The sequence below is a fragment of the Hippopotamus amphibius genome, chromosome 14 (assembly GCF_030028045.1).
Source record: "Hippopotamus amphibius kiboko isolate mHipAmp2 chromosome 14, mHipAmp2.hap2, whole genome shotgun sequence".
Lineage (NCBI taxonomy): Eukaryota > Metazoa > Chordata > Mammalia > Artiodactyla > Hippopotamidae > Hippopotamus > Hippopotamus amphibius.
In genome coordinates, this window is record NC_080199.1 from 30764260 (window position 1) to 30790158 (window position 25899).

At 34.3% G+C, this 25899-nt stretch overlaps 1 protein-coding gene across 12 annotated transcripts in view; it reads left to right on the top strand.

Annotated features, from left to right (window-relative positions):
* RBM26 (RNA binding motif protein 26) overlaps positions 1–25899 on the top strand; it is an 85739-nt gene that overhangs the window by 16911 nt on the left and 42929 nt on the right. For 7 of the 12 annotated variants that reach the window (XM_057707163.1, XM_057707154.1, XM_057707155.1 and 4 more), the window contains exons 2-11: positions 9616–9734; positions 10542–10678; positions 13614–13702; positions 14378–14595; positions 16406–16666; positions 17442–17681; positions 18097–18267; positions 18628–18783; positions 22745–22856; positions 23962–24121. In XM_057707163.1, the coding sequence (XP_057563146.1) occupies positions 9616–9734; positions 10542–10678; positions 13614–13702; positions 14378–14595; positions 16406–16666; positions 17442–17681; positions 18097–18267; positions 18628–18783; positions 22745–22856; positions 23962–24121 (1663 nt within the window). The remainder of the gene's footprint in view (positions 1–9615; positions 9735–10541; positions 10679–13613; positions 13703–14377; positions 14596–16405; positions 16667–17441; positions 17682–18096; positions 18268–18627; positions 18784–22744; positions 22857–23961; positions 24122–25899) is intronic. The other 5 variants (XM_057707165.1, XM_057707159.1, XM_057707161.1 and 2 more) reach the window with 3 other exon arrangements.

A 25899-nucleotide genomic window follows, 5' to 3' on the forward strand; every position in this document is an offset into this window, starting at 1 on the left:
TCAGCTGTGAATTGGAATGTAAAACATACAAGAAATATTGGAGTTTTGTTGTGGGCTGCCATATCAGCATTTCACCTGCAGTTCCACTTTTCTTTTAGGGGAGAATTGTATGACATGATTCTATAGCCACAGCTATCTGTGCTCAGTTTGCTGTTTGGACTACTGCTTTTTGCTTTGAATAGTATACAGTCCAATTTTAAGTCTTATCTTGGGAGTATGAAGACTGACTTTGTCTTTGAATTAGACACTTGATACTTTCTGAATAACTTTTAAAGCAGTGATTCTCAAATATGGTTCCGAGGATGCCTGGGGATTCCTGAGACCCTCTCATGGAGTCTGTGAGGTCCTCACTTTTCCAGCTGTATACCTGTGTGAGGCCAGGTTTTCTTCATATATTTCAACTGAAACAGCATATCACAACAGATTGAATGTAAAAGTAGATATAAGAATCATCTATTATTTAAGCCATACATTAATGGTATTTGCAAAAAGAGTAAAAGAAAAAAGAAACATTGTCAATTTTCTTACTAAGTTTTTATTTTGTTGTGGGAATATAACTTTTTTCATAAGAAAATACAGGGTACAGTTTTCCCCCGATACCTGAAAGTAGAGTGTTCCCTTGAAACTTTTTGTAAACTGAAATGGTTTAAAGTGAAGAAGCAGTTGCTTTAGGACACATCTTGTTAATGGATGCACAGAATAAATTGAGGTAAAACATAAATGCTCACAGACACAGTTCAAAGCTATGGCGGCTTGATGCTGAGATGCCCAGTGTAGTTCCTGGGGAAGGATCTTGGCAGTGCCACTCTGGCTGCTCATGATAAGGGCTACCTCTGTACGACCTGCTACAAAACAAATGCTGGACACTATTTTTGCTTTTTGTCTTTTCTCATAAAAGTGAAAATCCTTTCTGAATTTTTTGTGGTTAGTAGTTACCATTGTAGGTCTTCTGTAAAAGTGTCACGAAATGGCATAAAGCAAACTTTCAAACAGCAGGGAATACCTGTGTTTAGTTTCAGGTAAGGCTGTTAGTTATCGAGCTCTGCCCATCCCTGCAGTGGGGATATAGCTCAAACTGGAGAAGGTTGGTCATTTTCAAGGACCAATATGATGCTCTGGGAGAGAAGGGAGGCTACTTTCTCTGGCTTCATTAGCTGTCAGAATAATATAACCCCAGAACTGCTCAGGACCGTTTTTGTTGCCATATGGAGAGTGTCTGCCTCAAAATGAAGTAAATTCAAAGGAAAGCAGAATGGAAAGGGAGTGCCTGGTAACATCATTTGAACTGCTGGATCCATCTGTGCCTAAAGTCAATCCTGATATTGGACTTCCAATTTATTTATATCAATAAGTTCCTCCTTTTGATTTCTCCTCCTGCCCCCCCCCCCAAGTATTTATGTTAAATTGTAATGGATTTGTTTAGTTATTTTAAACTAAATAATTTAGAACTCTCTCAGTTTTCAATTTTAATATGGTAAATACTGGCAGATAGAACCCTTTTAAATAAAAACTCTTCTGGGCTCTCTATAATTTTTAAAGTGTAAAAGGATTCTGAGACCAAAAAGTTTGAGAACCATTGCTCTCAAGGTAAGGAGGAATTCCTGTCATTTCTTCGTGGTAATATAAGGGAATGAAGGAACTTGCTGAATAATTTTCAGCATTATAATTACATGTTTTGTGATAAGTTTTTGCAGTGATAAGAAGTGGTTTGTGTAATGCTCATGGATGGATCATGTTTAGATATGCTTATTTTGTGGTGGTCATTTTATTTTGTAGAATGAAGTGGTTATGTAATAAGTAATTCTTAATGAGTAACCTTTGCTGTAACTAATTACTACATACAGATAATCTATTTTTGCGTCTTTATTTGAATTGAATGACGCTGTATAATAAACTATGGTAATTGAATTTTTCAATGTATATAGTATGTTTGTTGCAATGGAATTTGGGTTTTTTTTAAGAGAGTAATTCTCAGTAGAGAATATAATTGCATGACTGATGCAAATTAGATATTTTTCTTGAATATAAAGGGAAAATTTGGTAGGAACAGACGTGGGTGCATATCCGTGTTCTAAAGTTACTGAGTTAACATATTTAAATTTAATTTTTAATTCCCACTGCCACCTCCAGCTCCTCCTTCTCAAGATTACTGAAAATGGAAGCTTGGGTTAAATTTCATCAGTTATCTTCCACTGAATTTCTAAAACCTCCAAGAAACTTGAGCAAAACAAAACATACTTCTTCTTGAAATACTGTACTGGAGTGTTAGCTTTTTTTCTTTTACTTTACTGTCTTATTACTATTTTGAAAGTACTAAATTAAAAAGTAAAAACTAATGTGATGAGTTTGTTAGGAGGATTAATTAGAACCTTTATATCTAGGGTTTTTTTTTTAATTGAGGTATAGTTGATTTACAGTGTTGCACCAGTCTCTGCTATACAGCAAAGTGACTCAGTTATTTGATTCATGTTTTTTGAAGTCTTTCTTAAGAAAATTGAGTTCTTTTGGGAGATTTTGTTAAAACATTTGATTTGCTGCATTGCTTTGGCTTTTCTAACTTATTTAGTGCATGTGCTCCCCTCCCCAGATATAGCTGAAGGAGAATGACCCTCTTAGATGTTCACCTCATGCTCTTCAGGGGTGTTATTATTAGTTGTATCCTTAACAAAGTATGTTTAGAGGTTGATAAAATTTTGTTTTTATGCCTTTAAAATCATTGGTTTGAGTGACTTCATGGTGATCTGATGTAAATTTAAATGCTTACAAAGGTGAGAGATTAGAAATCCAGATGTTCATGAATGTTCACTTCACTCCATCCCACTGGACCCCTGTCTCTCATGTGTCAAGTATCAATAGATACCCACCTCAGGCCTTGTCTGTTGGTTCCTTCTGTCTGGGCTGACCTTTGTCCAGAAAGCCAGAAAAGCTTGCTTGCACTACATTCTGTACCATATTTAAATTCTGACCTCTGTTTAAATATCCTTCCTTATTAATCTTATCTAGGATCTACTCATTCATTCCATCTCCTCCCTCCCTTTTCTTTCTCTTTTTTTCCCCTTCATTTCTCTTCTACTATATCCCTTTACCTTGTTTTTCTTTCTCTTCAGAGCACTTGTCTATGTGAGAATGCCTTGTATATATGTGTTGTCTGTCTCCTCTCTACACCCCCACTGTAAATTCTGTAAGGATAGGGACTTTATTTTTTTCAAAATTGTATCCTCAGAATCTAGAACAGTGCCTGACATTTCAGGTGCTTATTAAATATTTTTGAAAGATAAATGTGTTATTGGAAGATAATCAGTGAACTATTTTTACATTTTATTTTCAGAATTTTATGAAGATGGAAAAGAAAGGGTCCCTGACAAGTGAACTAATGATCTAGTGAGACTTGTACATATATTCTTTTTTTCTCTCAGTATTGTCTCAGGTACTATGTTAGGCCCAGAGGCTGCACGTATGAGTAAAAAGTTCTGTTTTTGGATTTTGGTATATTTTTGATAAAACTATATTTTATAGTATGTATTTTATCTATAGTGTAGTGTAATTTAAAAAAATTGTTACTAATATTTATAGATTTGAAAAGAATGCTGTATTATATTTTATATGTCTACACAATATCCCATGAACAAATTAAACCTGAGGATTATACTCTTTGAGGTTTGTGAGGGATTTACTATCCAATCTAGTGCTTGTCTGCCAGGGGCTGTTGAGTTTATGCTTGAAACCATTCTAATGATAGAGAACTCACTTTCTTTCAGGCAGTTTATTCAGCCTTTGGGAGGCCTCTGATTATTAAAAAATTCCATCTCTATTTTAAGCCGGAATCTGTTGCTTCCATTTACTGGTTCTAATTATATCCCATGGAGGATATATTGAATAAATGTAATCCTTCTTCCTTGTGATAGCCCTTCAATTATTTGAAAACCTACCAAGTTCACTCTGACATTTCAATTTTCCAGGCCGAGAATCTCTAGCAAGCTATCTGGTAATGATATCCATTTACCATTCTGGTCATTTTCTAGGAATGCTTGAGTTTGTTTATATATTTATAAAAGGTGGCACCTAAAAGTGAAAGTAGTGGCACTCCCTACTGCACAGGAGAGCAGCACTGTTTCCTCTCTACTTTCAAGTTTTCTATTTTATTGCACCGTTATGATTTGTTTTCCTTCATTTCACACTTTATCTCTTTTGACTTTTGTAAATTAAAATACTTAGTTTCTTCCCTTTAACCCCACCTTCCACAGTGCTATTGATAAGTCATATCTTCTTTATTTTGTAGTTTCTGGTTTTCTTTGTGTTTTACCTGCTCCCATCCCCTATCCCCTCACTGCCTCCACCCTCCCCTCCCAGCACATACACAGAAGGGTAGTTGAAGTTGGAGCACTCTGTGGTCAGAATCATACTTTATTGGCAGATTATGTTTTTGCTGGGCTTAGAAGTACTTATGGAAACAGAGACTTAGTGGGAATTCAGCCTGTTTTCTAAGGTAGGAGTGAAGTTCGTCACTCAGTGTTTTCTTTGCCCCTAACATTTTCAAACTCTGATTCTTTTTTTTTCTTTCTCTGATCTAAAAGAAGATTTTACTCCCACTTTTCTTTTACATGTTTCCAGAATGCTGGCAGTATAGCAGAGGGTAAAGACTAGCTCTGACAAGATAATGTGTCATTCAAATCACAAACCCATCATCAGCAGTACCAGCTGGTATAGTGAAGTATTTTATGAACAATCTTGCCTTACCATTGGAGACAGTTTTTAAAAATAACTAACCCCTTACTATCAGAATATAGTTTTCTTTTGATTCAGTAATTTAAATGTTTTTATTCATTAATGTTGTATAGCAGGTTATTGCTAGATGTTCAGATGAAGTATCATTGGTACTTTTAATTTTTTTTATTTTTTTAATTATTATTTTTTTGGGGGTACACCAAGTTCAGTCATCTGTTTTTATACACATATCCCCGTATTCCCTCCCTTCCTTGACTTCCCCCCCGCCCACTGGTACTTTTAATTAAGACAAGTAGAAAAGAGAACACACAGTTTGCCTTTTATCCCTGACTCATAACGTTCTGGTATATTATTAAACTCCTGTGGTTCACATTATTTTTTACTTAGCTATAATTTATAAGTACATACCTTTTTTTTTGTTTTCAAAAGTATCAAAATATAAATGAAATGGCTTCCTATAGGACTTGAGAAAAATTTCCTCCCAAATGCATATTTACCTGTTTTGCTGTTAAATGTGAAATTATAAACCTTACTTCTACTATGTACTTTGCAGTCTAACACATTTTAAAAAGTAATCTGCCTTTTAGACTATTTTAAGTATTTAGCATTTTTTTGTATGGTAGATGATTCGTTATTGTGGCTTTTATTGGTTCTTGATTTGATGTGAATTGCTTCTAATAGAAGACGTTGAGCAAAGACTGTTCAGGAATTCTGTCTCGCTGTTTTATAAAACTGTAATCTAGAGCATGATAATTTTAAAAAAATCACAGAAATCTTTCTCCATTTTTTTAGCTGCTGACATTTTAATTCACTTTCAAAGTGTTCTGTTTAAAAAATAATGGAGGGAAAAAAAATAATGGAGGGAATGGAATAGATTTGGTGTTTAGCTAAGAGAAATGTAAAATGACAGTTATTAGACCAGCCATTATTAAATTGAAAATTCACCACAACAGTCAAACCAATACTCAGTCAAATTATAGCATTTGGACTTAATGTAGAGACTCTGAATTTGTTCATTAACAGCAATTGCTATAAAACACTATAACTGATAATATGTATCACAGTGATTTCCAGTAAACTGAAGTATGTTCAGGTTGATGTCTGTATAGGTTAACGTTTGGTTGATTGTGCTTATTCAGGTTACCTAACATGAATAGGTATTGTTTCATGGTCTCTTATGCAGTGTTTTCAGATTGCCAGACATAAGTGTATCTGTAGATACATCATTAGGTTATTGTCCCATTTCTTCATGCTTATTTCATCACAGATCCAAGTACTTCCATGCTCATTATGCTAAACCTGAAAAAATTAACTTACCACAAATCATTTTGTCTGCATTTAAAAATTGTTGATATAAATATATTGAAATAAATTTCAAAGAGAAAGTGTTTAAAAATCTCACATACCATTGAAATAAATTTTTTTTCTTTCTGTTTAGGTTATAACCCACTTCAAGTCTTTCTAAATAAATGGAAATACATCTATGAGAAAAGTCGATTTATGATTACTAACAGATTACCCTGAAACTTAATTTAGTACACACACACAGCAGACATTTATCATCTCATGACATATATCATTCCTGTGGGTCAAATTTGGAGCAAGTTAGTTAGGTATTTCTGTCTCTGAGTCTTTCATGAGATTGTGGTCAGGCTGTTAGTGCTGCAGTCTTTTTAAGGTTCCACTGGGTCTGTAGAATCGATTTCAGTGTTCATTCACATGTGGCTATTGGCAAGAGACCTTAGTCCCCCTGGAGCGCTCATTTCATAGCCACGTGGTACTCTCCATAAGGCTGCTTGAGTGTCCCTGAAACATAGCAGCTGATTTCTCTAGAATAAATGATTCCAGAAAGAGTAAGGAGGATGCCACTGTGCCTTTTATGACCTAGATGGTGTCTGACCTTACAAGTCTTACTTCTTAAACTTCTGCCATATTCTGTTTATTTAGAAGCAAGGCACTAAATTGTGCCTGCTCTCAAAGGGTAGGGAATTGGGCTCTGTCTTTTGAAGGGAAGATTGAAGAGTTTGAAGACACAGTCACCACAGAGATGTACACTACGGAGTCTTAATAGCATATGATAAATGCTGTACTAGTTCCTTAATAGAGTAATTCCCAGCTCCGTATCTGTACTATGTTAGACTTATCTGTGCAGCTTTTATAAAATAAAGGAAAATGCAGCTGGTTGTATTAGACCTGTTGATTCACTTGCAGAGTTTCCATAGGTGTTTCTACTGTGCAACCAAAGCTGTCCATTGTCCTTAAGATGTACTTTTTGATTCAGTGACATGTTATATTGTACTTCCATAGTATGCTATATACCATGCTGTACTTCTGTGGAATTGTTATATTCCAGATATGTATAGGAATGAAGACTTTTTGGTATATATATTATAGTATTTTCTAGCTTTAATGTGTATGGGTTCCTTAATGTTCTAGCATTTGAACTTTTGGTAGAACGTGGAATCTCTATTTTGGGTTTATTATTGTTAGAGTTAAAATTGACAACTGTTTTTATAATAAAGAGCAATAAAAAAGGGTTGAAGGATGTCAGGTATCATGTATATATTTGTTTTTCCTCAAATGAACTATTAAGTTGTCCTGCCTCTCTCCTTCATTCATAGTCATCTCTCCCTACTGTAATTCCCTAATATATTAGTATTTTTTTTTATGATTGGTAAGTCTTTATGTGTCATCAGTATCCTTTGAAAATCTAATTTATGTTACTGGCATGAAACTAAGCCAGGCTAGGAAGTTAAATCTAAGCTGGTGTTGGGGTGGATTCTAAGTTGGGATTTTGCCAAGTCAGTGGCATAGAAGAATAGTAGAAAGAAAGTGAGGCAAGTGTGGCTGAGGAGTTTAGAGATTGTTTGAAATAATGGACTCTGAGGGGAGAGTACAGGAGGAAGTAAATTAGAGGAACTGTGCCTTGGACAGCAGCTAAGTATATAGGGAGATATTGTAGGGGGCTTTTACTAGGATGGGTAGGGAGTTGGTGGCTATAACTAGATGTTTGTAGCAGTAAGTAAATTGGAGGTCTGGTTTTTGGGTAGCTCACTGTAAGAAGCAATCTGGGGTAGTGGTTAAGAGAGTGGACTTGAGAGTAAGAAATTTAGGTTTAAATTTTGGTTCTGTTACTAATGTACGTGTAGGCTTAGGCAGTTTGCTTAGCTTTTTCTGAGCCTCAGTTTCATCAGTGCAATGAGAGGTAAATACAGAATGTAAAGTGTGGAGCACAGTTCATGGCACAAATGAGGGTTCAGTAAATGTTAGTGCTTAGCTGTGGCTATTATTTTATTATTATTTACCCTAACTTGTAAAATGATCTTTAATTACATAGGTAACAACTTTAGCTTAGTTGAAAAACAATTGTCTGCTTTTTAGAAATTAGATGGGCATAGTTTGGGCATCAAAAACTTTCCGTCCTGACCCTGTTTCTTTTTCACTTACTTCCTACTTCCCACCCCCATCAAGTAACGATAGTTACTTGTTATTACTTACATGTATTCATTATTCAGACATAAGCCAATCCAAACATATAATCTCCTTTTCTCCCCACAAAATGGTAACATACTAGACAATTTTTTTCTCTCTCGCTTTTCAAACTTAACAAATTGATAGGAAAATTTCTCCACGATATGAAAAATTCTTCATTCTTTGTCGTTTTGCTGTATGCCATTCCCTTGTGTAGATTTGGTATATTTTCTTTTTCTAGTCCTGTGTAAGTGGACAGTTGCAGATTTTTGACTTTACAGTCAGTGTGACACAATAACTTGTACACATGTCATTTTGAACGTGTAAGTATATCTGTAAAGTTAATTCATTGAAGTAGAATTGCTGGGTCAGTTGCATTTGTGATATTGATACTGCAATACCCTAGGAGGTACCAGTTTACTCTCAGCAGCCATAATATATGAAAACTGATTTTCCCATAGTCTTGCCTCCAGAATGTGTTTTCATATATTTAGATTTTATCAACTTTATAACAAAAATGATATTTCAGTATAGCTTAAGTTTGAATTTCTCTTATGGGTGTTTTTTACTCACGTTTAAGAATCTTTTTTATTTCTTTTTCTGTTTAGTATTTCATTTGACTTTTAAGTCTTTTTTACATTCTTAAGTTTTTGCTTTTTTTTCTTTTTGGTATAATCAGATTACACTTTTGCAACATATGGATTTTCTGTCATAATTTTAAAGGTCTTCATTACTTCAGAGTTGTAAAAATAACTTTTTCTTGTTTTCTTGTGATACTTTAATGGTTTCATGTTTTTACTGTGGTATATGGAATAAGTTATGGATCCAATCTAATTTTTAGAAAGGTAACTGCCAAATTTTTTCAGTACCATTTATTTTATAGTTCATCTCTTCTTCCTTTATTTGGATGTCACCTCTATAAAATCTACATTTCTATATACATTTGGGTCTATTTTTAAACTTTCTTTTCTTTCACTAAAATTATGTATTGTATGGTACGTTTTCAAGTTTCCCTTTATTGTTCTGCTTTTCAGGGATTTTTCTATTATTTACCTTGTTTTGGGGGAGAATAACCTTTTGGTATTTTTATTGGTACCACACTAATTACTATTAGTTTTTGATGTTTTGGTATTGTTTATAATTTGTTGTAACTTCTTTTTTTAATAATAGAGCCTACTGAATCTTTAGTACATGTATTACTGTATATTTGACAGAATACTGAACAATGACTACATATACCATGTAAAGTATATTAATATAAGGGAGAAAAACTTATATTTTTTCATTACTTTCTATGAACGAGATGCTTTTTACATACATTAACTCATTTAACTATCATACTGACAGTTTGTAACTGGAATTTGTAGAATGTGCAAGTGTTTATGGCTAAATTTCCATCAACATTGCTTTTTTCTTTAGCTGTGATGCAGATCCATCAGCCCTGGCAAAATATGTTCTGGCTTTGGTAAAGAAAGACAAAAGTGAAAAAGAGTTAAAGGCATTATGTATTGATCAACTGGATGTATTTCTTCAAAAAGGTAAGATCTTTGGTTTAAAAATACTACTTTAATAAGTTACTTAAGATTCAGAGTATTAAAGGAGTTCTGTAAGAGACTGGCTCTAACTGTAACAAAGTTGAACAAATAGTATTATTACTGATTATATCCATAGCTTATTTATAATGGAAATCTTTTCTTTCATTAACATCCTTATGCTCATTCTTAAAGAATGCTGATATTTTTTCTTAAAAGATTAAGAAAATGAAAGATAGTACTGCTTAGGAACCTGCTTTGGATGTTGTCTAGCACAGTGCTTCTCAACTTTTTTTTTTCACTTTGGCAGCATCTTAGTAATGAGAATATTTCTGTGTGGACACCAAGTGGGGAAAGCGGGGAGGGTTGGGGGGGGAATGAATTGGGAGATTGGGATTGACATATATACATTACTAATAAGAAAAAAAATATCAAATTGTACACTTTAAATATATGCAGTGTATTGTATGTCAGTTGTATCTCAATAAAAGTTCTTAAAGGAAAAAAAAAAGAAAATATTTCTGTTTGACACACTAGGCAGGATACATGGAGACTAGTGATGGCAGGGAGCGACTGACCCAGAAGCTCTGGCCATCCTAGCCCTCAGCATCCTGAGAATTGAATGGATCAGAATTACCATGGGACTTGTGCCATAGCACACTGGTTGGGAAGCTGTTGGTCTTAGTATAATTTTTAGATTTATAAAAATCAAGGATATTTATTTCATCATACTGAAGTTTGATGTGGAGAAGTGGAGAATAAATATCTTAGCAAATGTTTTTTAATCTATGCTGGTTTTGGTTTTATTTTTAGAGACACAGATATTTGTGGAAAAACTTTTTGATGCTGTGAATACAAAGAGTTATCTACCTCCTCCAGAACAGCCATCATCAGGAAGCTTAAAGGTAGAATTTTTTCAGCACCAAGAAAAAGATATAAAAAAAGAAGAGGTAATAATTTGTGTTAAACTTTGCATGTTCTTTAAAGACATATTTGGAGTAATTAAACTGAGTTTTATTTTTTGTATCTGTGTTGGGAGTCCTTAAGACCACCTCCAGGTTTATTTCACTAGGAGTACTCACAGGACTTGGCATATAGTTATACTCATGTCTGTGATTTCTTACAGTGAAAGGAGAAAGGATACAAGGCAAAATCAGCACAGGGTAAAAAGTGTATGGTGCAAAGTCTGAGGGAAAATAGAAACAAATTTCCAGAGGTTTCTTCCAGCGGAGTCAAAAAGGATGCACTTAATAAGTAGTGACATCGCGTGTGAACCAGGGAAGCTCATTAGAGAGACAGTACCCAGGGTTTTTATTTAGGGCTGGTTACATAGGCACCTTCAGCCTAGTATGTACCAAAATTCCAGACTCTGAGGAGGAAAGCATATGTTCAGCACAAACCGTATTGTTTATCCAGACAGTTCAGGCATAGTGAGCTATTATTATTAGGTAATGATGGGAACCTTCCAGAAATCAAAGTTTGCAGGTGCCAGCCAAGGGTGTACCTTGTCAGCAGGCCTTTCTAAAGATAACGGTCTCAGGTGTGCTTTTAACTCTTTTCTGCACAGTATCTTGTAGATATAGACTCTTATTATCTGTATTCTATGAAAATAATTAGATTGTCAGTAGATCTGTTTGCTTCTGCCTATGTGCATTTTGTAGGGGACTATTTTTAAGGTAGTCAAATAAAAGGACCTTCACAGGGCAATGGAAATGACTTCACACTTTAGGAGGTTTTGAAGTTTTTACCTTTTATACAAGATTACCACTCTTGCTTAATAATCATATAATAATTCAAATTTCCTTAGTTTGATGTTTAAAGGTTATAATTTTAACAAAAATAATTGTTGACAGTTAAGCTATTATGTAATATTTCCATGGTTAGCCTAGTTTTAGGTCAAACAAATCGTGGTTAAAATTTTGCCTTTCCCAGCCACTGTTTTGTGACCTTGAAATTAGTACTTTTCCAACCCTTAGTTTACTCAGCTGTGAAATAGAGGTATTATAGGTTTGTTGTGAAGAATAGTAAAATAAGGTCTGTGATGCACTTGTCAGAGTGTGTGGCACAAAGTAGGTTCTCAGTAAATGATAGTTGCTGTTATTGTTGAGATTGTTGTGTGGTGGGTGGTGTGGTTGTGACCTTTAGTTTTTTTCACCTGATACTCTGTGGTTTTCCAGATTATATAAGTAATATATGTTTATTATGTAATAATATATTTACATATGTATTATGTAATAATTCTCAAATGTATTTTTTATCCCTATATCTGAACATATTTACACACATGAATATGTATATAGTTACACACACACATACATAAAACACCCCCATCACTTCTGTCTTCGGGGAAGACCAGAAATTTAAAACTGCATGTTTCGTACCTAACAACACAGGGGTTCTGTTAGTAAGGAAGAATGGGGTAGTGGATATAGTCTTGGCAACTGCTTATGAAACATAGAGATACACAATCATTTATTTAAATTTTACCCATTGATGGAAGTTTGAGTTGGTTCCAGAATTTTTTCTAGATAATTGCAAATTATATTTTAATTCTTGAAAAATCTTTAGTAAATCCTGGGCTCTTGGTTTGAGAAGCAGTAAGAAATCTTCCCCCCAAATGAATTGATGTTGAAGCCTTAGTCTTACATCTGTTGATATAATAATATTTCACCACAGTTGTGTTGACCAGTTGTGAAGGATATGTATTCCTCATCTTCCAGAACTGAAATGTCAGATGGCAGTCTGGATTTTAAATGCTGTGGATGTTGTAAAAGTTCCCAGTTGGGCATGTACCATGGAATATGATGATCTGTCAACATAAATTACTTACAAGAGTGCATGGAAGCAAATAGAAGGGAAGAAGTGCATCAGGAGGGTTTTTATTTGTTTTTTTGCAGGGGGGAAGGTTGAAATTGGATAGGAACAGTAGAACAAAAGTACTTACAAGAAAGAAAAAAATGGAAACTGTTCAAAAGAAGGCTTTTAAGCATCGTTTCTCAGAGTTTGGCCTATTGATAGGATTTCCATTTAATTTATCATTCATTGTGGGACATTTGACAGTGAGATGCTTTTACCAAAAGGAATGGTGAAACAGCTGGCATAAACTGGGACATGTTTATGCTATCTGTAGACTGTCTGCATCAGACTGTCTTAGGGTTTTTATTAAACATGCAAAATCTTGAGCCCTATCATATTTATAGAAGCTCATGGTCAATATTTTCTCAATTTGTTCATCCTCTAAATCCTTTTTTTCTCTAATGACACCTCTTAATGTCCTTTGGAACCAGTGTTTTGGGGAACATGGAAAACTGGTCTAGAGAAAGTAGCACTGATCAAGGGAATGTTTTTCAGAGTTGCTTTCTATTATATAATATGAATTGTAGGGAAGAGAAATATATAGCTGTCACACTGCTATGAGAAGTTAGAGAACTGTTTTTACTTGTTTGTTTTTCACATGTATTGTTTTCTCAAATATTTTCTTTTTCTGTGACTTGGTTAGTTTTAATGTGTTCTCCTTTAGCCCCTAATGTGTTTGGTGCCAGACAAAATCCATGAAACCAAAACTTGAATGGACTTTTAAAAGAGGGAATAAAATTGGCTTTCCAGTAATTATGTTACAATGAAGACACTTGCTTAAAATGTTTTTCTTATTACTGTTACCTAAGATAAACATTTATGAATTTCTTTACCATTCGCTTCCTAACTTTCAGCAGGCCTGTCTTTTATTGTTAAATGATTGTATTTAGAAGAGAAATTTATTTTGTTTGAATGCTTTCACAAGAAGACCATATTGCTTATATTTTAATATCAGTTAAGTCATTGAAACAGTAACATGACAAGGAATAACTGTTGTTAAACTTATACACATTTTTCTTCATATATCAGATCACAAAGGAGGAGGAGCGAGAGAAGAAGTTTTCTAGAAGGCTAAATCACAGTCCTCCACAGTCAAGCTCCCGCTACAGAGAAAATAGGTGATTGATTTTTTGAACCATGTTCAATGTTTAGACATTGCTTAACTTTTATATGAATATTTAGACTTGATTTTCTTTCACATAAGGGCAAGTAATATCTACTCTGTTATTGGTCTAGGAAAGTGGTAACTCATTCCTTTTCTACCAAGAATGTGCAGGAGAGATTTGTAGGTCCAAAAGTGAGATTTAGAGCAATGCTAGGCATATGTTAGTTATTGTTATTATTTTTCTTCCTAACTTCAAATTCCAGTGAAGTCTTAATGTGAGACCCTTTCTTGCCCAAAGTTTCCCTTTAGAGTCAATAAATTATTTTTCCCATTAAGGCTTCAAAAGCATTTAGAGGGCAGTGCATGTGATATGTGCCTATAAGTATGAGACTGTGTACAAGGCAGTAGGACATATGTACAGATCCCTTAATGTATAGAGCCTTTGTGTATAAGACTAAGACTTCAAAAGAGTTTTCTTTTTTTTTTTTTTTTTTTTTTTTTGCTTTGAAGGGGTTTTAGAGTACTTGAGCAGATGACGTTCAGTTTTTTGAGTTTCCTGTGTTTGTATTCTGATGGTGGGATAAAGAATCATGATGTTATATGAATAAAATAGAACTTTTGCTTTTAATTGGAGTTTTTCCTGTATCCACTTAAGTATTTTCATAAAGGTGATCATATATTTCTTTAGAAGTCGTGATGAGAGGAAAAAAGATGATCGTTCTCGCAAAAGAGATTATGATCGAAACCCTCCTCGAAGAGATTCATACAGAGACCGGTACAATAGAAGACGAGGGCGAAGTCGCAGTTACAGCAGAAGTCGCAGTCGAAGTTGGAGTAAAGAGAGGCTTCGTGACAGGGATAGGGATAGAAGCAGGACTAGGAGCAGAAGCAGGACACGAAGCAGGGGTAAATAATCCACATATATGTATATTTTGGTTGGTGCTTTTATTGTGAAAAAATTCTGTATTTGAGGGTTTTAAAAATTGTTTTAATTTTGTCAGTGTTTTATTTTTTTCTATTTTGATGTATTTTTTGTGTCCAAGTGAATACTTTTTAATAATTTCTTTAAAAATTTTTGTTTCATGCAAATTAAAACCACAATGAATTACCACTGCACACCCATCAGAATGATTGAAATTAAAAAGGCTGGCTCTTCGCAGTGTTGATGAGGATGGAGATAAGCTAGAACTATTTGGAAGGCACTTTAACAGTATCTTAAAAATGTTAAGCCTATAGCTACCAAATGGCCCAGTCAGCCATTCCACTCCTAGGTGTTTATTTAAGAGATATGAAAGTGTATTTCCGCACAAAGACATACACAGATGATCATGGCAGCTTCATTTGTTACAGCCAAAAGCTAGAAACAAAACCAAATGTCAACAGCAGGTGAATGGATAAACAAATTGTGGTATATCCATAGAATGGATAAAGAGGAAAGCAGTATTGATACATGCAACAAAATGAGTGAATCTCAGAATAATTATGCTGATTGAAAGAAGGCACGTGAGTGTGTGTGTGTGTGTCTGAGAGAGAGAGAAATAAAGAGAATTTTAGAAAATGCAGACTAATCTGTGGTGACAAAACAAATCAGTGGTTGCCTGGGATAAAGTAAAGGAGTGATGGATCATAAAGGGGGACAAAGATAATTTTTGGGGGTGACGAGTATGTACAGCATATACATTATTTTGATTGTGATGTTTCACAAGGGTATACATAGATCAAAATTCATTAAATTGTATATTTTAAATATGTTCAGTTTATTATATATCAGACCTCAGAACTATGAAAAGTTAAAAATATTCATTTCAGATGTGTGAGTTTATAAGAGCATATCATTTCCAATGTGCATAATTTTTCTTCCCATGTGTATTACTGAAAGGAATATACTGCAGTCAATTAGACAACTGAACACCTTAGAGTAAAACACCTCTACTCAAGCTTAGAGTTTTACTACCCTTGCAGCCTTTATTGTATAGTTGCTTTTAGTCTTTAGGAAATAATATTTACAGCTTTTGTATAAGTCCTGTATTTCTCTGTTACTCTTTTCTTAAGGGTTTTTTCCCTCTGTGATCTAGGTGTTCTAGGCCTTTCTGCACAATTGCTTCACTTAACTAATCTGCTTAGTAGCTTTTCTCTTTCCATTGTAAATTTTCTCTTCTTGGCCCAGTTAATTTGTTTGTGTTTATTGTGAATTCCTTTTTCGTCCTCTTTACTCATCCATTCTCATCTTCAACAAGTAGTGTTTACTGTATAAAGCCATACTAGGACCTTTAATTGGATGACAACTAAATGTTCATCACAGAAAAAATAACCATGAAAGTATATTTCATATTTTGTTGGCTGAAGTTATGCATACTAAGATTGCAATGAAGAAAATAAAAAACCTCTTTTCTATAAAACTCAAAAATCTCATTAAGTATGGGAACTTTGTGTGTGTTGTTTTAGTTTAGGTCATATTGAAAAGAAATAGCTTATTTTGGAACATTGTGTATACATTGAGTAGTTTTTAATGGGAGGATTGTGTAAAATTTGAAATTTTTCTCTGTGTTTAGTAAAAATGCCTGTTTCTTGGATTTAGGGTCTGTTTTTTTGTTTTTATAGAGTGTAAAATTTGAACTTTTTCTCTATGCTTAGCAAAAATATTGATATCTGTTTCTTAGATTTGGAACTTTTTTTTAAGAGTGTTGTTTTATGAGTCACTTATATTTTGTTGCAGAAAGAGATCTGGTAAAACCTAAATATGACCTGGATAGAGCAGATCCATTAGAAAACAATTATACTCCAGTCTCTTCAGTACCTAGTATTTCATCTGGCCACTACCCTGTACCTACTTTGAGCAGCACTATTACAGTAATTGCTCCTACTCATCATGGTAATAACACTACGGAAAGTTGGTCTGAATTTCATGAAGATCAAGTGGACCATAACTCATATGTAAGACCACCAATGCCAAAGAAACGGTGTAGAGACTATGATGGTAAGCCTGTCAACCATTTCATGAAGTATTGAATTCATATTTTCAGCTGAGTAAATTCTGTAAATTTAGGTTATACACAGTTACTCAAAGACTTAACCTATTGAAAATAGTGGGAAATTAGTTTTAAGCACTTCATGAATTCCTCAGTACATTACTGAAGTCTTCATTCGTCACCATTACTATTGAATATCAATTTAAAGATAGTGTTTATTTGCACTTAAGTCTTAACGTATTTTTGAAATTTACTGAATAAGTAATATCTACTGAGTTATTTATCAGGGGGTTTGCTACTGAAACATTCTTGACAAAACTTGCTACTTTAGAAATCAGTGGTGATTGGCATGTAAGTAAAACCTAGAGGTATGAATATCACCTATGTAAGAATTTTATAAATGAATTGAAGACTCTTAAGGTTTTACTGTAAAAGTTTTGTAAATTGTATTAAAGCTGTAGTTGCAGTATCCTTAAAGTTTTAAGTGAGAGATTTAAATAAAGGAAATGTTTCTAATGTTAAAAATACAACAGAAATATATGTTTTATACCATCTTGCTAGCTAGGTAGACTCATTGTAATTTGGTGATATATTTTTAGTGTGTATGTTAGCTATATTATCACTTAATAAATATTTTATATTACTGGAAATTAGTAGATAGCTCTTGTAATATGGTTACTTATCTTGTCCAATATCAAAAAACATTCCTATTTGTAAATAACTTACAGAAAATGTGTATGTCCAGTACTTTTCATATTTCTTTCTAACTATTCTTCCTCACAGAAAAGGGTTTCTGTATGAGAGGAGACATGTGCCCTTTTGATCATGGAAGTGACCCGGTAGTTGTAGAAGATGTCAATCTTCCTGGTATGCTGCCTTTCCCAGCACAGCCTCCTGTTGTTGAAGGACCACCTCCTCCTGGACTCCCTCCACCGCCACCAATTCTTACACCCCCACCTGTGAATCTGAGACCCCCAGTGCCACCGCCAGGCCCATTACCACCCAGTCTACCACCTGTCACAGGTAAGTAAATATGTTTGCCTGTACTTATTATCTATCTATTAATCATTCATAAAAGTTAATAGTTTGATGCTTGCTTTTGTTAAAAGTATCTAAAGTAAGCCTATAGATGCCTGCTGGAAACTCAGAACAAGATGCTCCCATTTGGAATATACTCCTATTTTGCAGACTATCCCAAACCTATGGTTTACTGTGCTTTAGGGTGGCCCTGAATTTTGCACGTCACTGATGAATCTCAGCTGTCTGTAGTCTTTATAGCTTAAGACAAACCTGTTTTGGAATACATTAAAGGAATATTTTACCCTAGAAAACTAGTACAGTTGTAAGAGTTTGGTGTTTGTAGATATTATAGTTTAACTAATATATGAGAATATCATGTTTGGATATACAATAACTTATTTTATTTGTTTGCTTTCAGATGATATTTCTTATTCTTTGGTTTTGACAGGACCACCGCCTCCACTTCCTCCTTTGCAACCATCTGGCATGGATGCTCCCCCAAACTCTGCAACCAGTTCTGTTCCTACTGTAGTAACAACTGGCATTCATCACCAGCCTCCTCCTGCTCCACCCTCTCTTTTTACTGCAGGTGCAGTTTTGGCCCTCTCTATATTAATAATGTAATATAACTTAGAGAAGAGTTTTAGGTGAGAAATTTAAAAATGTCTAGAGAGTGAATTGCTCTATCAGGTCTATTTTTATCACTAATTATATGGAATAAAATGTAGACATGGTGAATGTACATTAAATATACGTCATTGGTTATGATTTTTAAAAAACTTAAGTTTTTAATAACATTTTTATGAATCTATTTTTTAAAATACATATAAAACATGTTGGTAAACAGTAGTAATTACTACAAATTAGTAATATGTTACATAGTTTACTTTTTCTATTATCAATATAAAAAATTACCAAGTGGAGTTTTATAATTGTTTTTTAATTACAGTTTTTGTATTACCAGATACATATGACACAGATGGCTACAATCCTGAAGCCCCAAGCATAACAAACACTTCCAGACCAATGTATAGACACAGAGTGCATGCACAAAGGCCTAACTTGATAGGACTAACATCAGGGGATATGGATTTGCCACCCAGAGGTACTATGATGAATCTTTTCTTCTTATCATTTTCATAATATCAAGAGTGGCAAAACATTTAAAAAGAATAGTAGGTCCTGTGTTTATTGGAGTTGAGTAAGGAATGATGATTATGTTTGTTCCTTGAATTCTTTGGTCTCACATGAGAGAAACGGTAATGTGTAGTACCCTATTTGTGGTGTTGGTGACATTTTATTCTGTCATCCAAGGGGAAAGGAATTTCCCCAGAGTACTTATTTTCTAGCTTTTTGGGGGTATATTCTGTCATTTACAGTCTTAATTGGTTTATTTAAACTCTTAAGAATCATGCTTTAATTACTAAAGATAAATTCTTTCATAGTTTAGATAATGAAATTAGCTGTACAAACTTAATGCTTGATACATATTTTATTTTTGTTTGCTTTTGACATGTTAGAATTTGATATTATTTCGCTTATAATATTTTAAGCAAAAAGAATTATGTTTTAGAAAGTGACTTGATAGCTTTTAAACTTTTCTTAGAGGAGACAGACTTTTTGATACAATTTCTAAATAGGAAAAGAAGATAGAATTTAGACTGGTCCACAAGCCAGGGGAGGAAAAGTGCTATATAGAAGTGCAAACTGATATGAAGGTTCAGAGGAGGGAGAGTTCACATTAATTTGAAAGATGAAGCATTTGCTACGGATAATATTTGACAATGCTGTCAGACATTATAGAAAATATTTTATACACCAATAAAAATATATTTTCCTAACTACTTAAACTAACTTTTAAATCCCATTTTCTTTCCAATCTTTCCTTGCCATCTTTTATTTCTAGTAAAAAAAAAAAAAAAAGAAAAAAGCAATGCATTATCAGTTGTGAATAAAAGTCCAACTTGTTTACCTAAGTAACAGTCCATACCTAATGTGGTTTAGTAAACTTGTGTTTACTTACACTTTGCACTTTTTTATTTGTTCATTAGAAACTGTCAGATTCTGAGCATCTACCTTGAGTGTTCAGAGAACTTTTTGTGTTGGAGGAGTGAGGAACATTTTAATTTATACCCAGTTTAATTTATATCCTAGGAGATCACAGGACAACATTTCATGTGGACGCCCCTTTCCCCCCACACCTTTTAAAGTCTCCTTGAGGCATTCTCATGACTTTCATTAATAACAACAAAAGAAAAAAGGTTTCTTAACGATTTTTATGTAAGGGAAATAAGATTGCTTGTAATTGAAAAGTAGCCACTTAAGATTATAGCTGTTCATGATATTTACTCATTCCCTGAGTGTCTCCTGTCTGACTAGTTCAGAGAATACCCCTTCCTTCTTTGGGTCACTGCTTAGCACTTTCTTTTCATTATACCAGTATTCCTTGCTCTCACTGGAACCTCTGACATCAAATCGTCTCTTTCTTATCTTGCTGCTTTAGAGTGGCATAAATGTATGCCACTATAGGTCAGTATTTATTAGACCCATCCCAAATCTAGGCCAATTTTTTGTTAGTGATTGAGAAAAGACAGAAGGATCAAACTCCTTGCACATAAATCTTACCATGTAGAAGTTGGAGTTATGGTAATTTCAGCTCCACAAGCATATAGTTTTTACAAGTTATAGGAAATGGCTCTATTGAGTTACAAATGTCTGGTATGCCTACTTAGAAATTTGAATGCCTTTTCCCATAGAATCATTATACATAGTGATTATTTTAGTACTGTTCTTTAGATACATCATATACTGTTTTTATAAGCTGGTTTAGGAATATATTCTCCATTAGTAATATTGTTTTTATGTACCATCCAACTGATTTAGCAAACCATTTAAATCGAGGATTACCTACTTCTATTTCCTTATCTTTTTTCAGTCCTCCTCCCCCCAAAATGTTCTTATTTATTGCCCTTTTGGTTTGAAATTTACTGGCCTGGATTGTGACACAAACAATTAGAAGTTTATAATATTGTTCATTATATAATTATTATACATTTCTAATAGCCTATAGATGGCCTCATTTAAATTTGTCACAGATTGTTATGTGATAACTATATTTTTATGCTCCATACTTTAAACTTCAGGAAATTATTGTTATTAAACAAACGAAAAAATTTCAGGCCTTTTGATGCCTTTGAATTACTAAAAAAGTGACCTAGAGACCCTGATAATTGTACTTTCTAGATTTCTAAGGTGGTGGAGAACTTGATAGATACTCCCTTGATTGGATATAGATAGGTAGGAGGAAAGGCTGAATAGTTTTCCATTTGCCATCAACAAAACCAGTGCTGAAAATTTTAAGCAGAAAAACAATTTATTAAAAAAATATTGGGGGAAAACACAGTACCTACAACTAATAGACACATTTGCTAATTGTATATCAAGAGGAACTTGCTTCTGTGTGTTTAACACTCCCTCTTAAGTAAATAACAGTGAAAGAGAATATGAGTGAGAGAATACAGATGAGTTGAAGCAAACACATCACTGCCTTTCTTAGTGAATCTTAAGATGAAGAACATATTAAAATAGAAAAGAATATTGGAGGGGCTTCCTAGGTGGCGCAGTGGTTAAGAATCCACCTGGAGCAGGGAACACGGGTTTGATCCGTGCTCCAGGAAGATCCCACGTGCTGTGGAGCAACTAAGCCCGTGCGCCACAACTATTGAGCCTGCACTTTAGAGCCCGTGAGCCACAACTGTTGAGCCCATGTGCTGTAACTGCTGAAGCCCACGCGCCTAGAGCCCATGCTCTGCAACAAGAGAAGCCACGGCAATGAGGAGCCCGCACATCACAATGAAGAGTAGCCCCCACTCACTGCAACTAAAGAAAGCCACCGCACAGCAAAACAAGACCCAACACAGCCAATAAAAGAAAGAAAAAGAGAGAGAAAGAGAGGGAAAGAAAGAAAGAGAGAGAGAGAAAGAGAGAGAGGGAGAGAAAGAAAAGAAAGAAAGAAAGGAAGGAAGGAAGGAAGAAAGAAAGAAAAAAGAAAAAGAAAATGATATTGGATAGCTCAAAGACTAAACGGGCCAGTGAACATGTTTGGGAGGCAGGAAAAAGGCCATAAATTCTGTTTCAGAACTGGTCCTATGAAAATACCACTGGGCAAAGAAACTGCAACCTGCACTGTGAATGCCTGCAGTGCCAGGTACTGGCTGTTTCCACTTGATCTGTAGGGATGTAGGATAAGTCAGAGTTAGCCGGAAAAAGGGGGTCGATAAAGCATATATATCCTGTGATACTTTTGTGAAACTGGAAGATCTTTTTGATTAGAACAGAGGGAGTAAGGGATGTGGGGGGAGGTAGGAGGTCAATTAATGGCGTTTGAAAAATTCTAGAAAAGAGATGATAAGTAGCTAGTCTAGGGTAGTAACAGTGGGAAGTAAAAGATTTAAGTTTAGTGGAAAGAATTGACAACACCTGTAACTTATTGAATTTGAAGACTTAGAATAGGGGTAATGACGAGGGTGAAATGAAAGACACCCCCAGGTTTCTGCTTTGGATAAGTGGGCAGATGATAATATCATTCATTGAGAGGAAGAACAGATTTGGTAGGAAAATGGGCATGGAGATTGTAGTGGTAGTCATGAGAGAGATTGTGCTGAAACAGATCCTAAGTTCTTTTCATGTGAATATGCTGATGTTTAAATAGCAACTCATTTCAGTCATAACTCTTTTAAGTTACGGATTTTTAAGGTCATTGGACTAGTGTTAAATTTTGAATCTGGTAGATTGTGCATTTGATTTCAAAACTCTGAACTCAGGGCCTCAAGATGATTTATCATTAATCTGACATGTGAGAATTACTGATTCTTCTTCAGTTAAGTGTGAAAGGAATTCAAGTTAAAATCCCTTAGATCTCTATACTTAGATATACATTTATTTCTGTTTCTTCTAAAATGTATATTTGGACCAAAAGCCAGAACTTTGTTTTTAATGCAGATTTAAGGAGGTGACTATGCTTAACAGAAATTAATCTATGCTTTCTTTTCTTTTGTTTCAAACAGAAAAGCCTCCTAATAAAAGCAGTATGAGGATAGTAGTGGATTCAGAGTCAAGGAAAAGAACGATCGGTTCTGGGGAGCCCGGAGTTCCTACAAAGAAGACTTGGTTTGATAAGTAAGCTGGCAGAGGAAATTGAGGAATTTTATTGTTCATTGATTTTTAGGATTGTTGCAGTATTACTGTGACAGTATAGTGGTCTCTTTCAAAATAAAATTTATTTGATAGGCAATCCCCAACTAAAGTGTATAGTATTTGTTTTCTAAAAATTTGTAAGTTAGTTGTCTGGTACTTTCTTATAGAAACGGTATGGTGGTTGACCACATAATTTTTCCTATTTGTACCTCCCCTACCTCCAAAAAAAGAAAAAAACCCCACCCCTTAACTTAGAATTGTTGTTGAATACTAGCTATTTAAAGGATAGTCATGAGGCTACTATTAAGGAAGGAAGGAAGAGTTAGTTATGAGAGGAGGCTTTAGCATGTGGGCCATTCCTATTAAGAGTTAGAAAGCAATCTTTTGTGGGGGTTGGGGAGGCTGAATAGACACCAGAGTTGTCAAGGAAGGACTTCAGCGAAATGGGTAAAGAATCAGAATGTTAGTATGTGTGTTTGATGATTCACACATGTGTGCATGTGTGAGGAAAGACTAGGATCACGCTAAGCTTTAACATGTTTAATAATGGATAATTTCTAGTTCTGAATTAATTTGCCTTTAATTCTGTGATTTAAGGCAAGCAGTATAACCTCACTGGGCTACAGTTTTGCCCCCTTTTCTTCAAGAGTCAAACATAAGGTCTACAGTTCTGACTTTTTTTTTTTAATTGGAAAGTGGTCGAGACAGTAATTTCTTGCTTTTAATCAATGTTTTAAAATAGGAAGTATTTCAATAAGCTAGCTTTTGCAGAAATGGAACAAAGGTCATATAGGCAAATTGACTGAAAGAGGGTGCTAAGACTAAGAATTTTATGTAAGAGTGGAAAAGAAGTAGAAAGGAACAAATGATATGGAAGAACCCTTCTCACTGGGCTTCCATGAACGATATGAGCACTATAATTTGGAAAATTCATTTTTTGAGAAAAAATATAAATTTTCTTTATCAACTAGCAATTTCAATTTTGAAAAAAAAATTGAACTTAAGTTGTAAAACTTTATCACTTTATATTTGATAGGGATCCGGATTTATCAATGAATGTATTAATTAACTTGATTTTTGTTTACAGACCAAATTTTAATAGAACAAACAGCCCAGGCTTCCAGAAAAAGGTTCAGTTTGGAAATGAAAATACCAAACTTGAACTTAGGAAAGTTCCTCCAGAATTAAATAATATCAGCAAACTTAATGAGCATTTTAGTCGATTTGGAACCTTGGTTAACTTACAGGTAAGAGCTATGAAGTGATTCTGTTGTCTTTGCTTAATTATTTAGAGAGGGAACCTTAATATAGTAAGAAAAATACCTTTATAAGAAAGTATCATGGAAAATTTGGTTATATTCTAAATTTAGAAAATTGGATATGAAGTGAAACTTTATATTTTAGAAAAATGTATGATTTTGAATAACATATTTACCTTCAAAAGGCAGGGGGTTTGATTGATCATATTATATGCTTTTTACCTAATAGAGATTATCATAAAATTAGAACAAAGTTAAATAACCACAGTGGTAAAATCTAATCTTATAGTAGTTTTTGTTTTCTTAGTTTCACTTTAGCAGAATGTTTCTGTCAGATTTGTTTTTGCCACCTCTCTGGTGGGACACATTTAACAGATAACTTTGGGGGCCCAAATGCCATGTAGTCCATAATTAGTTTAAACATTTACTTTTTCCGCTGTCACTTTTGAACTTCTTTTAAGATAAACATCAGTGTAATTTGTATTTGATTTCACCTGAAATTAGACCTTGGCTTAGGTAGATGTTACTTGTAAGGTTATTTATTACTGAGTTTACATTATGTGATATGTTGAAAGTGCTGAAATAATGTTGGGCTTCTTTTCCAGTTTGTATGGCATTCTTTTCAACTAAAATAATTACTTCTCATAATCTGATAAAAATAAGAATAAATGTTAGAACAGCTTAAGTTGATATTTTGGAAAATTTTATGTTCTTGACATTTTAAAAATAATATTGTAAAAATAATAGATGAGAAAATGCATGCTTGCCTGAGGTGGGGCAGTAGAGATTTATATAGAATTTAAAGAAAATGTTTTCAGATGTCTCTTCCATTCTTCTCTTCATATATCCCCATAATATTATTATGTTATTGGTAACAATTTACCATGTGTTATTTTGGATTTTTTGTTTTGTATTTCTGTGAGTATATATGTACCTGTAAATCAGTATGCAAACTTAAAAATATGCATGTATTTAAAAGTATGTGGGTCCCTAGTATACATATTACCCTGTACTTTTTTACCGTATCTTGAATATCTCCAAATATCTTTCTGTGGCAATTCGATTTGATCTACCACATTAGATCTAGACTTAAAAATGTTCTTCCTTACATAATTTAACTATGTTAGCAATATTAAATTTAAAGAAATTTAAAGCCGAGGGTTAAAACATGGTATTTCACTATTGTTTCAATTTGATTTCCTCAGTTGCTAGTGAGATTGATATCATATCTCTGTACAGGTCCTTTTGCTGTATCTATACTATCTGCATTATTATTTATAAAATACATTTTTTTTTTCAGGGGTGCTGCTTTGGGTCTTTGTTGCTCTGCGAGGGCTTTCTCTAGTTGTGGCGAGCGGGGGCTACTGTTTGTTGTGTGCAGGCTTCTCATTTCAGTGGCTCCTCTTGTTGCAGAGCATAGCCTCTAGGCACGCGGGCTTCAGTAGTTGCATCACGTGGGCTCAGTAGTTGTGGCACATGGGCCCTAAAGCACATCATGGGCTTCAGTAGTTGTGGCCTGCAGGCTCTAGGGCATGTGGGCTTCAGTAGTTGTGGCTCGCAGCTCATGGGCTCTAGAGCGCAGGCTCAGTAGTTGTGGTGCATAGGTTTAGTTGCTCCACGGCATGTGGAATCTTCCCAGACCAGGGATCACCCCATGTCCCCTGCATTGGCAGGCGGATTCTCAACCACTGCACCACCAGGGAAGTCCCAAAATATATACTTTTAAAAAAGTTAGTTTAAAAAAACCCTTTAGCTTTACCCTAATT